At 36.3% G+C, this 14,937-nt stretch overlaps 1 protein-coding gene across 1 annotated transcript in view; it reads left to right on the top strand.

The window, feature by feature from the left end:
* Nucleotides 1–414: 414 nt before the first annotated feature.
* The window catches only part of LOC142339281 (ras-related protein Rab-27A-like), a 37,913-nt gene continuing 23,390 nt past the window's right edge, over nucleotides 415–14,937 (top strand). Inside the window, exon 1 of the mRNA XM_075389187.1 lies at nucleotides 415–687. Coding sequence (XP_075245302.1) covers nucleotides 469–687 — 219 coding nt within the window. The 5' untranslated portion in view covers nucleotides 415–468. The remainder of the gene's footprint in view (nucleotides 688–14,937) is intronic.

Genomic DNA, 14,937 nt, shown 5'->3' with positions numbered 1-14,937 from the left:
GATGTTGACGATTCCCCTCCTGGCCCCCTAACCCGGGGACCGCTCATGGCGTAGATGCAGAAAGGTCGCCGCACAACAAGCAAGTTGTGCATAGGCAGCCACACTCTACTACTAATATATCTATTTATAATATGATGCAACTAGAGTACCAGTTAAAAACGGCAAGAAGCGCCAGTATCCCGCCAAAATTACCCGCGAATTGCAGCTCTGTGCGACAGCTACAACAACAACAGGAGCAATATTGGAGTTTAAATAAAACAAAATTCTGGTCAGCTTCGGGCATTTGTACTTGGGCGCAATCCTATCAGCGCTCTAAGTCCCCCGAATTATTGAGACCAGCATTCTGATATAAATGCAACTCTTTTATATTGGTTAATCAATTTTGAGCTAGAGATAGTTTTACATTTCAGATATTTTGCTGACAAGTCGCTCGGTTATTGTGTCGTGAATGGTTCTGACTTGATCGCAATGTCTAGTCATAGTGGATCTGCTGGTGATGGTGGTGCGGAAAATGGTGGCGTTGCAGGCTCTGCAGGCTATTCCGGAGACTATGATTTCTTAATCAAATTTTTGGCGCTAGGTGACAGTGGGGTCGGGAAGACTTGCTTTTTATACCAATATACAGACAAACAATTCAGCTCCAAATTCATTTCAACAGTCGGAATAGACTTCAGAGAACGGAGAATTGTAAGTGCTAATAATTATCAATTGGACTGGTCATTTCAAGTGGTTCTTTCTCACCATATTTTGGGTTATCTGGAGCTGGTTGCGTTAAGTTTGGTGGCTGATCGAATCAGGCATCAAAACAGGCAGCTTCATTTATTTCGTAACCCCTATTTAAAGGTTCAAAAATTACATTATTGTTTAAAATACATCAAATGCCCAACATTAATTTTAAAAAGACCCGGACACACGTCGAATAATGTTACAACAGCGTATAAGTGAAAGTTCTGGTTTCTAAAAATAGTTTTTTCAACGTGAATTAGATGAACTTTTTCCCTTTGAGTTCTTTTGTTGCATATCCAGGTCCTCTGAAATTCTGAGCCACCTTAATGATATGTTTTTTTTACGCTGAGTACTAACTAATGTCATGGATGTTTTTCTAAGTTAAGGTTATGGTGGTTGAAGTTGGCACTTTCATTTACACTTGTTCGTACAGTACAAACTTTGTCAATTGTTTTTTTTTTCATTTTTTTATATAGCCTCTTTCTACTACCCGAGCTTTTAGCAGCAGTTCACGTTTAAAGGTTTTTAGCGTCTGAAAGATCGATTTGCGATAAGCATTGCATTTCAACCTCATATTAGTGTTAAATTGCAATGACAAAGAGTAGCTTTTCGAACACTTCAAAATTATCGTCCTTCAGTTCTTGCTGATTAATGGAGACGTCTTTTGAGAGAGAGCCTTTGGGAACGCTTCAACTAACCTCCGTTACTACAATCCCAGGCTTGCATATGCACGTTGCTGCAAAAAAATGTAGCAGAAATTTTGGTATCTTACAACTTTCGCTGGAGAGTGCCCCGGCGTCTGATCTATAGATGTCGTTGCATTGCTGCCAGTCATTAGAAGAATTGCTGTCAGTCATATCTGTCCATAGATATATTGATTCTGGATAAAATCATGGAGCTTTGTATGGGGCAAAATTGCCGAATCGAAGAATTGATAGTAAACTGAGCTGAATACAATCTATAAAATCGATCCAAGAAACGCAATCAACAACGAACAAAAATGACTGTTGAGAATGTCTGGTGAAACTGTCGTAGCTTGAGCTATTCATAACTCCTATGTTTTACCCAGCTGCTCCCTCCACGTTAACTGAACAAAATTGCTATCAAAATATGGCGGAGCTCGAGGTGATCCGTCGTCAATGGTGATGTATTTAAACAGCACTTCGCCTTTGATAGTTTCGCTATTAAGAATACGTCATGCAGAACTAGTAAGCAGATGATGCCCATGCCACTCTTGATATGCTTAATGGTAACGGTCTACCGATCGGTTACCTTGCTAACGTCCCCAAAATACCTACCAATCAACATCTAAAATAGAAAGCTCATGGATTTTTTCGCGACACGGAAGTTGAAAGCACAGGTAGCACGGGCGTCTTATTTCCTGTTCTTCCGTCTACTGCAGCATGCTGCACTGATCAGTGCGAAACCAAATGTTAACCAAATTAAACAAAAGCTGCCAGTTTTTGCTAAAACATCTCTGCATAGTGGCTATAACTTTATTTTTCACCTAAGTAGTTCCAAACAAGCTATCGTTCCTATGTCTAATTTTTGTGTCCATGACTGGACGTCAACTGACCTCAGAAGTGAAGTGACTTGTATTGCTTCCTCTACGCTTGTGAGTTCTTATTTTTAACTGACGAAGAATGGCAATTTCAGTGCAAAAACAGCAAGGCGACAAGAAAGCGAAAGATAAAAGGTGTTGTGTAATTAATCTTAGCGAATAATTTTTAGTGAAAGCATCGGGATCGCAGAAGAAAATTCAATTATTGGCTTCTGAAAATTTCTTGGGTTAAATGCGCTTCCCCCGGGCAAAGCATTATTGCAATTTTACCAGATAAGAGTTAACTGTCAGCCTATCGCTAAGTTATGGATGGAACATGGAAATTATGAGGTCATCACACCAAGAGCGCATCACATTTATCTATTGTTGGCATGCCCCGACAGTGCAGGAGCCACGGAAACAAAAACGCTCAAACGAATCGCCGCTAAGCGAGAAACCTATGTCGACGTCGTATCCGTTATCCGAACTAAGAGCAGTCTGTTTCCGCAACTCAGCAAAATCACGATCTGCTATTGTCCACGAGCGTGGGCTTGACAGTTCATTCAATTTCTAAAGCTAATGCTCGAGTTTTAAATGCAGCCTCCCTTCCTGCAGATAACCTGGTTTTAGTGGTCCGCCTTTAGTTAATGTTAATACCCCCTATGTGATGGGAGGAATAATAATAATCTGAGAGGGCTGAATATTTATTCAATCATTTGATGAACAATCTGTGGATAAAAGAAATTGCATGAGAGCCAAAAATTTGGTTTTCAAGTTGTCTATGGGTTACAACTCTTAGCAAAAATAGGTGTAAGCTTTGAGGAGTGTTCTTTCTTCAGAAAATATAGTGGAAGATATTTCAAATTTTGGAGGCCGAAAATTCTGCCATCAATTTTTAAATGTTTCAGTTATTTATCGTCTCTTCTCGTTAAATAAATAAAAGAATTGCTTCTGAATCGAAGACGTGAATTAGAGAACATGAACTACTTTGTTTTTTTCTACCAGAACTTTTTCATATGTGCTCTATTTGGTAATAGTCAATCACAACAGTTTAGTAACTGAGGTAGTTAAAAAAGAATTGCGTCATCAAGCTTTTATCAGTTTGAAAGGTTGGGGTTGGATCGGTTATACTCATTATTTTATTACCTTGCGGTCAGTGTTTTTTTTGAAATTTAATTAAGTTGGAGAATAAAGATAATATTAAAGGTCATTGTGCAACGGAGAAGATACGTGGGAGCTATGACATCCATTTAAATATTGCGAAGACCCAATTTGCAGCTTAATTCATACTTATGATATCCGCCATTGAGCTGCCTTTTGTTTTCATTCTACACTTCATAAAATACAACGGCTGTTTGTAGTCCCTGATTTTCCATGCCCGGCCTCCTTTCCCCTCCCCTTCCATCAGTTCGTTGCCTGTTTGAAATTCGCGCTGCTGTTGTTAGCTCAAACAGGAACTAGATAGCACACTTCATTTGTGCGTGGTTGCATAAGCAAGCGAGTGCTTATTAATGGGAGATGCAATTCAGCCGAATGCAGAGAATTTCATTGGAGTTTGAATAATTTTTTGGAGGAAAATAGCATGTTTGTTTGAATGCTTTGGTTTGTACAATTATTGCTGCTAACGTTGAATATTTAGTTCAAGGTAAACGATAATATTTACCTTCAAATGGGTATGAGAAATTCAGGTGATTCGAAAGTTGTGTAATGTTGAAAATCCATTGTCAATACTCTTCGCAATATGGTCAACTTGGTAAGGCGCCTCAATGCGTATTGAGAAATGGATGCTGGAGAAAATGTTTGCATGTAGCCTCCTGTCCTTATAGTGATCTGTCGGCTAATAAAACTTCCGGGATACGGATACCTTTAAGACTATCTCAGTTAATGTGTATTGTGTTGCATGTACTATGTTTACGGCCATAGTGTGGCTATGTAAACATGGATTATCTCACATTGACATGATTTGTCCAATCTCTCTTCCTGTTACTACTACTTATCCCCCTCCCCCCCATGTTGCAGTCGTTGGTTCATGCGCAGATTTATTTTCAGCACTGCAGTAATAGTTTAAGCGTGTTTGCAGAGCTGTAATCTATCCATCTAACAATGTCCACCTTGACAAGCTAGTACTCTAATTCTCGCCATTTCAAGTCTCAGTGTATAATGGACGAAATGATGCGCGAAATGGTTTCGCAATGTTAGTTCGAGCTTTTTTTGACGAAGTGAAGTAATTAAGGAGGTTTATAAATACAATGTATAATTATTTTTGAAATATGGATTTTGCATGAGCCGTTTCAGGAAACTGTTTCCCCTATTCGCTGCATTGCTTCAGCTTGTAAGTTTATACTTTTACGCCTTTGCTGATGGCTAGTTGTCTCATATTAGAAAATGCTTCATTAGAAAATCTTTTTAAAGGTTCGAATAAAGAGATAAAAATAGGGCAATTTGCGCGCATTAAATTTCTGTCTTAGTAATTTGTCGTGCTAGATTTTTGTCTCTGTTTGATGCTCAGCGGGCTACAATCACATGTCAGCGATTTTTGATCTAATTAGTGACACAGCCAAATTGTAAAATTAATTTAGAGAACCAGTTCTTTGTGCTCTAGAAAATAAAAACCTTGCCTTGTCCAACTAAATTAAAATGTTGGGCTATGGAAAACATGCTCTACAATTGATTCCAAAGCTACTTTTAATGGTACAAAAGCATTAGTAGAATTCCCTTAAGTATGTTTTAGCCGATAATGAAATTCATTACTACCTCAAACCATACCCTGATCTGCTGGGAGCAAGTGAATTCTGCTCACAGCGGTTAGCAAAACGCTGCCTAGGAAAGAATGCGATCAGAGTTCACAATTTTGCTTTTTGGAATAATTGCGGTAACCCATGAATTCACTACAAAAGATTGTATTTTGTTTCAGTTTTGGCTGAGCAAGGAGAGTTCGAAATCCGCATAGCAATTACAATTATTTTAGTCCTATTGTTCTTTTTAGTGGAGTTTTTGTACAACCGGTTTTTCGTCTGATAAACAAATTTTTCGTCTTGAAAGGGGATAAACTGGTGAGCGAGAAAACTTTTGAGCATGCTCTAGGTTCAGTGAATGACTTTTTGACTTCGAAAGATGTTTTTGAGAAAATGACGCAGTTTACCGTTTTCGGCCGTTTTTTTGTCGATGTGTCTCAATTTCTGTTAAACTTGAAACGGTTTTTTGTATAAATAGTTTTTGACCAATGCGGCATTAATATTTAGCTCTCTGAGATTGATACCACAATGTTTTGAGAGCCTTATAATGCTTTTCAAATGCGAACGAGTTAAATACATTTTTAAAGTAAGTTAAAATAAGTTTAAGTAGAATTGTACATCTAGTAATCCGTTTTTTGCGATTTTTGTCTAAATTTTTTTTTTATTTTTGTTTTCCAATTACTAGAAAAAGTTTTTCTGTGCACCGGCACGAATTTAACCTCGTGTTATAAACATTTAGTTTAGTTTTGGGCTTTGTGTTGCAAAATCAGTGAAAAACTTGTTTTATAATGGTTTAGTTTGAGTATAAAAATTTTAGTTTTCTTTTTTTTTGAGAAATGCCAAATAGTTTCTCATAATGATACATGCCTTATGCTCTCCGATTGTGTCTTTTGGGTCAGAGAGGCAAATGCTGAGCTCTGGGTCGTTTAAATTATCCTTAGTTATTACGTGACAATTTTCAGCCCGGTCAGTGGTTTTGAGCATATTTTTCTATCCTAAGAATTTTGACCAATTTTCAACGTTACCGTATATATTTCTAGTAGTATGGAAGTTTGCGGTATCAAGATATCACAGTGAGTGTCTTCTGTAAAATTGGTCTTTTTTAAAGTTTCTGTGTCTTTTCTTATGATCTCTAATTGATTTTGTGCTTGTTTTAACTAGTTTCAATGATGTCAATGCTCAAATCTTTGGCGTTATGAGGTAATTTTTTATCCAGGTATTTTAGAATCTGATGAGGTAAACTATAAATGTTTTGAGACTTATAAGTCTTAGTTAACATCGTTAAATCAGGTTGGTATTGATACTAGCCCCTGCATCCGGTTTTTAAGGAACAGAAGCATGTATAACTACGAGATCAATCAAAAGAGTTCGCACGCTAAAATGTTTTTTTTTTACAAAAAATCAATTTTTATCATTGGTTTTCTTATCTTTCAACCCCAATCGGCGTTATGGTAGTTAATGACGGCTATTTTCCGGCAATATGCTGGGTATGTTTTTAATCCCAAACAATCAAATGAAAATGCTTTACGATTTAGTTTTCAATATTGTTTCTAAATATTTGACATTAGTTTAACTGTGCGTTAATCTAATTCTTGGTGACTTGCATCTTGTCCTTAATATTTCTTGAAAATCGTGAGCATGTTGAAAGTAATTAGGTCTGAATTATTACTTAATTGATTCCATATTCTAGCTTTAGCTTTGGACAATTCCTAACAATCTTCTGGTCTGAAGAGGGAAAGAATATCGAAGGCAAAATGCACTCAGTAGATTTGTTCCTTATGTAGTATTGTGTGTATGCATAACTTTTCAATGACTTCACGAGTGTCAGTTGACACTAAATTGACTGTCGTTGCGTTGCGTTCACAAGCGACTAGCTGTACCAAGTTTTCCTCTGTCTAAATGCTATCTAAAGAAACTGGCTACATGATACAAAAGGATGGATAATAGTACTAGCAGTATTTCCCACTAAATTTTTTACTTATCTCGGCAGGAGGGAGATATTTTAAACTGAGTCTGGGTGCGTGTGTGCTTATGCGTGGGAAGTGTGTGAACTATATATAGATACAAGATATAAGAAAAGACTCCAGCATTTGTGGAATTTTAATAATCGAGTTGTAACTAGCTGTGAACTTGGCTGAAAATAAGGAAAAGGAAATTGAATGGACCATGTTTTTAACATGCAGATGACCTCAAATACAAACAAATATTTGATCGCTAATTCTCTCATAAAAGACAGACTGTAGATATGATTTAATAAAGCGTTCGTTAACCTTGTCAATCGGGTGCACCCAACTTTAAAATAACATAGATCTAATTAATTGTTCGGACCCGACCTCAACGAGGAAATGTAAAGTAAAAATAAGCGAGCCCGGATGTTTTGTTTGTCAAAGCCCCCTGCCCAAAAAAAATTGGAGAAAGACTTGCATATTATTAGAATATCAGTGGGCATATTATTAGAATATCAGGACAAGAGTTTTTCGCATTTCGTTTTTCTAAAGATATGAGGATTTAAAAAGATTTGGGGATCTTTTCCGTTTGTGGCTCCCAGTACGTTAAGCTACGTACGTTATTTTATAATCAATAAAACCTTGACTGAATCTTAACTCTGTTTATTCCGCAGAACAGTGAACTAGTGGAACATAATTTTAATTTATAATTATTGAAGTTCGCTTCACCCGTGGTTGCATTCAAAAGGACTACGAAATTATGGTCCCGATTTTGGCCCAGAAGTTTGATCCCCTCTAGTGCCCTCTGGAGACGAGATATCGAATTTTTCGATTTCTGTCAATGCTTGGAAAAATTTTTAGACGTGGGGAAAATTTTATTCTTTTTTTTCCGAAAATTTCCTTCCCTGCTTCAATGGAGTAGTAATAGCAGAATGCAAAGGACTAACTGTGTCCATTAGTATAATTTTCTCTACAATACTTTTAAAAGATAAATATAAAAGAAAAGTAGAATATTTTGCGTATTTTTTTTTTCATATTAAATTCAAGTTTTTGCTTTTGTTAATTAAAATTTCTTAGGGTAAGCACTGTGAGGGCTCTCTAGCCCCGTTTCCTATCCTTTACGAATCTCCCTCTGAGCTGACATATTGATATATTAATTATATTGAGGTAACATTTAGGTTCGGATAAATAAATTCTTTTTTAGTGTTGGCATGTAAACTCTTCTAAGCGTGAAACATTTCCACTCAACATGTTTAAAATAGGCTTAACGTGAAATCATAAAAGTTTTTCAGCCAAGTGTTGTCGTCATAGCCTAACCACATTCGTTCTTCATGTTGCAAAGAAGAAGTCTTTCTGCTATATGAATGACAAATGATCTGCAGTTAATCTTTTATGTTTTTCTGGATTTTTCCGTTTGTGCCCCCAAGCTTAAGGGGTTTATATTTGCACCCCCACACGCACGTACCATATTTTTCCATAATGATTACTATGTAATGTTACTTACGCTGTAACGGGTGGCACAAACGGAAAAGATCCAAGTTTTGAAATTAGCGACTAATACTTATTTCCCTTTATTATTTCGGATCTCTTCTGCTCACCCCCCCCCCAAGGTTAGTGAGCATAAATCTTTTATGATCCCTCAGGCGGACTTGCTGTTTTTTACATAGTAACGTGCTATATAACAACATATAAGTTGTAACTGGGGGTCATAAAATAAAAAAAAACACGGGGGGGGGGGGCGAAACAGAATAGATCCATTACTTCTAACAATATTTACTTAAGTATTTATACTACCTTTTAAGAAAATCATTTTAGACTAATATTTCGCTAATTTAGCCAAACGTCGCTTAATTTGGCGCTGGATCAATTAATTTTTGCGATTTCTGGTCCCATCTTGCAGGTTCCTTTCAAATAAGGGTTAATAAATAAATACTAATAAGGTTAATAAAGGCAAAGTATTAAGCACCATAATTACAGTGTCCTGTTTTTTCACCCCTATTTTTTAACCCCTTATATTTTTACCCCTATTTCTATTTATTCAATTCTATTTACCTCAATTCTATTTATTCTAATTAACGGAGATTAAAATTGGGGTGAAATGACTGAGGCGTGAACATACTTTTCACACCTCAATCATTTCACCCCGATATTAATCTGTAAATTCATGGATCATAATTGTCACGGACATAGAGCTAACGACTCAATAGTTTGAAGCAAATCTATAACAATTAGCGAATTAGTTATCTCATCTAGTCCTTAATGGGGGAAAGTAAAAGCAATTGAAAAGTGGATGGAACTCAAGCACCTTTCTTGTTTCGATGCATTTTGAATTGAGCTTGATAACTGACCACTTTGAGTTTACTATTTCTTCCTAAAACAAAGAAATAATGTTGGTTGTAGAAGGCCATGAATTTTATGTTAAAAGAATAAATAAATTTACCACTGCCTGGAATTGCTCGAAATATCAAATATATAAGTGCCGCGTTTCCGCTTTTACACAAGATGACCAATTTATCTTGGTGAACGGTGAGCACAATCATAATGCTTCGATTGGACAGCCGGCCACACGAAAAGTTATAAATGAGATCAAAGTCCTGAGTGAAAACCTAACGCCCGCAGCAGCCGTAGCTTCCGCAATCTTACCAGTAACTGACGTTCTTTCGACCCAGTTTGCGTTGCGGCCAAAACCAAATTCAATACAAACCTCGCAGCGCTTGAGAGAATATACAAACAGTGTCAATTCATGAACCATCGGACCGGAATTTTGATATACCTGATACGTTTCAGGATTTTTTGCTGTCTGACGGCAGAAAAGATGACCACGAGCATATTTTAGTTTTTGGCGATCCGTATATGACATCGGTTCTGGAAGGCTGCAAGTTTTGGCTTAGGGATGGAACCTTTAAGTTGTCGCCCAATAACTTCTATCAAATATACACCCTTCATGTTTATGTTCTCGGCATTGCTCCTGCTTGTTTATAAGCCCTCCTTTCAAACAAAACGGAAAAAACGTACAGCCGATTACTCCATGCCTTAGAAACGTTTGCCCCAGACTGTACGCCCGATAAGGTTCTGTTGGATTTTGAAATTTGCCCTGTTAATGCCTTCCAAAACATCATCCAGCTTCAATGCTATCTGGCTGTTATTTCCATTTAACTCAAAATTTTGAGAAAAATTGGAAAACTTGAACTAAGAAAGCTGGTATCGGGAAATCATGAAGTGGCCCTGGCGCTTAAAATGATCCCTGTCCTAGCTTTTAAAAAAATGAGGAAATAGAAAAATCTTTCGAGTTGATTGTCGAGGAAATAACTAATGTGACAAATCAACAGAATTTAGATAGCTTCGTTATTGAGAAAATAGATGAGCTTGGTTTCTATTTCCAATCAGATTATATCAAGTTTCCACTATTGAACCGTCCTCCCACATTCCCCCACAAATTTGGAACCAAAGACGCAGCCATTGAGAGAATTGTCAGAACAACTAATGCTGTTGAGGGCTGGCGTTATGGGATACAAGCCTTGTTCAGCGGATCCCACCCCGGAATTTGGTTACAAGAAGACGCTGCGGTGCAAAAATTGACCATTTTGAATGCCTCCTCCGGGCAAAAATTCCCAAAGAAGGAGTATGAGAATTTGAGAGGGAAAGTGCAAAACTTGATGCAGATTTACATAGATGAAACTGATATTCATTTTTTCAGGGCTATTGCCAGTTTGACTTAGTTGTGTATTTATTGTGTTGGTTTTCGTGTTAATTTAAATTTGAAATCCATCTTAATCTTTTTGGGTTGGCGCCCTCCTTGCGTCCTCACGGAGTTACGTCGAAGCCTCATATCGTGACTAATTAGGGAATTTGATCCCGGGCGTTTACCCTATGATGGGACCCCTAATTAGGAACAGTTTTGCGACATTTAGATATGAAGCTTGCACAGCGTAGCTGCTAGCAAAAATATCAATCTGGAGTTTACTGAAAATTCTGTCTTCTAGACTAGGACAGTTTTTGAACTTTTTTGATTCAAATCAAAGTGCAACTTAAAAGAGGTCGGAAGTGTCAAGTGTTCTTTTTCGAGCAAAGGCGTTAATCTACAAAGCATTCTCGTCATTATTCTTTGATTTCAAACAAACGCAAGCTGTTCATTGCCTCGCTCTTGAAGGTCTTTAGTTTTGTGTTATTTAAGTCCTTTGAACCTTAGCTCTGCTAATTGTTCTTTTGGATGCCGAAATAGATGAAAGATTTCGGTGTTAAACCGATTTCGGGTTGAATAAATTGTGGGGTTAAATGACTGAGGGATGATTATATACGGGGTTAAATTATAGGGGGTTAAATAAATTGAGGTGAAAAGAAGTAGAACCATACTTACTGTGGAGTTTGCACAGGGTAATTTTCTTAGGCGTTAGCCTGACTGCATTAGTTTTAGTCTATTTTACCTTTGTATTTGCTTAGTTTTGGGTCTTTATATTAATTTTGTAGCAACTTGGCTCAAATCATTAGAAACAGATTTCCATGACCCTATTCTATTTGTTTCTTCGACAATTAGTGACCTAAGGATCGCCAAATGAGTGGAAATTGAACAAATACGAAGCTAAGATAAATCTGAAACAATTCCTTTCAGTTTTTACGTTTTTCGTCATTTGTTTTAAACAACTTTGCCATACAATCGTAAAATTAGTTACTAATAAGGTTTATTGACTGACTGCAGCCAAGTCTAATATCATAAAGTTTTCGGGTTAATGGGCCTATTCCAATTAAAAACTAACTTCCTCAATAAAGCGTCTAAACCTTTCTTGTTAATTGTCTTAAACTTTCTTAACGAAGTTTGTAGCATTTATATTAGTCCTGTTGGTCTTTTTTATGCGATTTTTCGCTTGACCGATTTCTCGTCTGGCCCATTTGACTTCTCGTCCTCAAAATTGAGATAAACAGGTAGCTCCAAGTGGGCATTAATTTCTCTTAGAGCCTTACAGAATTTTTATTCAACTTTCATAAATTTTCAACTTTCAGAAATTTTCATTCAACCTGAAATTTTCATTCACTGTAGCCTTGAAAATTTTTCATGCTTTAGATTTAGTTGTTTTTTGCTGCGTCTACTCATTTTTACTCTCGCGTTACCTAAATCACCACTCCAGTTTGAATTCAAAAGGTTGAAACCATTTTGAACAAATAATAAAAGAAAACAGCGCCCCAATGCAATCCAAATCCTTCTGATTGTAAATGAAAAACGTTCAGACCGAAAATAGCCTCGCTGATTTTTCGAGGCTTCAAAATACATCAAGTTTTTACTGCTAAGAAGGTAATCAGTTTGTAAGATATGAAATCATTCGTTCTAGATTTCAACTTGGGTTTTCTTCAAACAAAAGTGTAAGAATATGGGGTCGGAATATTATGCGCACGCACATTGCCGAGCTTGCTAGTTTAATTAATAGAAAATTTCTTAGTGTTTTGAGAACCTTATGTAAAATGTGTGCATGGATAGTAAGGGCGCTGTCTGTTGAAGATAACAAAATTACTTATCGAGAATAATTAAGGCCCCAAAAAGAGGACCCGGCACCGGTTATGCTTCGTACAGGAGTTTCAACCTATTAAGTCAGTGTTTTGCAAGATATGACTGAAGAGGAGGCATGGGCATTGAGTAATGCTTTGAGATCCAAATATGGAACAAAAGTTTATAATCTCTCAAGTAAAAAGTTTCGTTAAAAATTGAATAAATATTTGGCTCTCTGTGCAGCATAGCCAATAAGCATGGATTAGTAAATTTGAACTGTAAGCCTCATCAGAAAATTAGAATTATCGGAATGCAAAAGTAAAAAGACTAATTGACTGAAAGTTCCATCTGAACGTACTTGTTTAATTGTCAAAACGCTCAGAGCAGACATGCATTTTCGTAGCTTCAAAATTGTAGGCTGAGGGGTTCTTTTTGTCGTTTGGAACTTCATACGTTTTACTTTAACTGATGCGAGCCAAAGTAACAAAAACATTGATAGAAATTGAAATGTTGTCAAAAAAATGTCTCCAAGAGAGCAGAATAAGTAATTAATTGCTCTTGAACGAAGTTCATAGTAATTATTGAAAACGTGTTGGTGTTTTTTATGCTAATTTTTAGCTTGACCATTTTGCGCTTTTCTAGAACATTCTTTGACTTCTCAAGTGACTTTTTCACGCTTTCGTTCTTCATTTATGAGTGATCACTATTGCTCTCACTCCGAAATAAAGCTTATTGCTAGTAGGTTGCAGCAAAGGAAAAACAAGGGCCAAATAGCGAAGTGGGCAGTGCATTTGGATATTTAGCGGGAGGTCAATGGTTCGAACCACGGTGGGGTCAAATGTTTTTCCACCTGCCTGTCGTTCGAGAGCAATCCTTCTGACATTAGTCGATTTATATTTAAATATTTCAATTTTTAAGTAAATCAAATTCGACGAATGAATTAAGATAACTTCCCGTACTGAAACCACTATGGGAAAAAGTGACATAGTGAGCTAAATTTTAAGGTATATTCGAAAACAAATGTCAAAGTGAAAGAATTCTTTGACTACAAATGATACTGATGAATGGTTTATACCGATGAGACATGTTCTTATTGAAACTAGGAAACTGTACAGCCACACTCAAATCTCAATTAACAATTTGAAAAATGGTTTGTCAATGAATTGGTAGCTAAAGGCTAATGCTGAGAACAAGTCTCATTTACAACTATCGAAAGGTTGATGCCATCTGTCATAAGTGAGAACAACTGCCAAGGCAAAAATGAAATTGGCAAAAAATAATTAAATTTGGAAATCAAATCATTTAAGAAATATAATTAAATAAATTAAATCCCATTTGAAATAAATTTACGTTTCTTATAACACCAGAGAAAGGCAATGGGACCTGTCAGTGCTGATACTAAGCCATAAGACAGCAGGGGACAATAAATACTGTCAGAACTCGTAAATTTCTTTATTTTATGAAAACACATTAAAAATATAAGTTAACAATTGGAGATTTTAAATAAGCTTTTTTACAACTCAGTAATGAGCCCATTGGGACTTAGTCATGAAAATCAGAAACAGTAGTCAACTTTAAACATTGAACAGTTTAAAGTAATGCTTCGCTAAAAACCATTGCAAGGTTTTTAAGTCTTAAGTTTTCAGACAATATAGAGAACAAAAACGGGGGGCAAAGTTTACAAAAATTGCAACTATTTTGTAAAAACATATATCAAAGCCAATCGTTGACCCTCAAGGGGTTGAACCATTTGAAACTATACGGTAATAAAAACACTTGCATTACTTTTGATGGCGTCAAGAAAAAGTGAAAAGAAAAAACATCGAATAGAAGTCAAGTTACGGCATGTGAAATGAAAAAACTCGCATTGTGAAACTCGGCATGGTGAAACTCAGTTTACTCACTCTATTTTCAAGTGAGACTTAAAAAATTAACTCCCTTAAATGACCCTTATTTTAAAATGTGATTAAAATGACCTTTCCTTTTTTGATCACGTCATTTTCATTTCATAATTGTATGAAAACATTAAGAAAAAAGACAGCGCCGCAGTATAATTTAAACTCTTCGAGTTGTAAAGAATCAAAAGAGGGCCAATAATAGATTCGGAGCGTTTATCAGGAATATTAAAATGAATCCATTTTAACATGACAGCCCATCGTTTTTAATAGTTTTGATAGTGAAAAGGCAAGTGATTTAAAAAATATTTGAGCCTTGTTTTCTCAATCAGAAAATGTGTCTTCAACAATAAATTGACTTTTCCAAGGGTTTCAATAATAGCACTTTTTTTTTATCTCAGCGCAAAAGATATCGATCGACCAAAAATGACTTAACAAAAAAGCCAGGGTAGCATCAAGTTCTTAACCTTCAAATAATTTTGAAGTTCGGAACAGAAACGTCGACAAATTGCTCTTGGGCCATTTTTGAACAAATGACAGAATGAGGAGAGCATTTTAGAACGCGACTTTTCGCAGAATGAGGAGAGCATTTTAGAACGCGACTTTTGGATTAATG

Source organism: Convolutriloba macropyga, chromosome 5 (genome assembly GCF_964194025.1).
Source record: "Convolutriloba macropyga chromosome 5, txConMacr16.3, whole genome shotgun sequence".
Lineage (NCBI taxonomy): Eukaryota > Metazoa > Xenacoelomorpha > Acoela > Convolutidae > Convolutriloba > Convolutriloba macropyga.
Note: the sequence above shows the minus strand (reverse complement) of the source record. Positions and strands in the feature narration are given on the sequence as shown.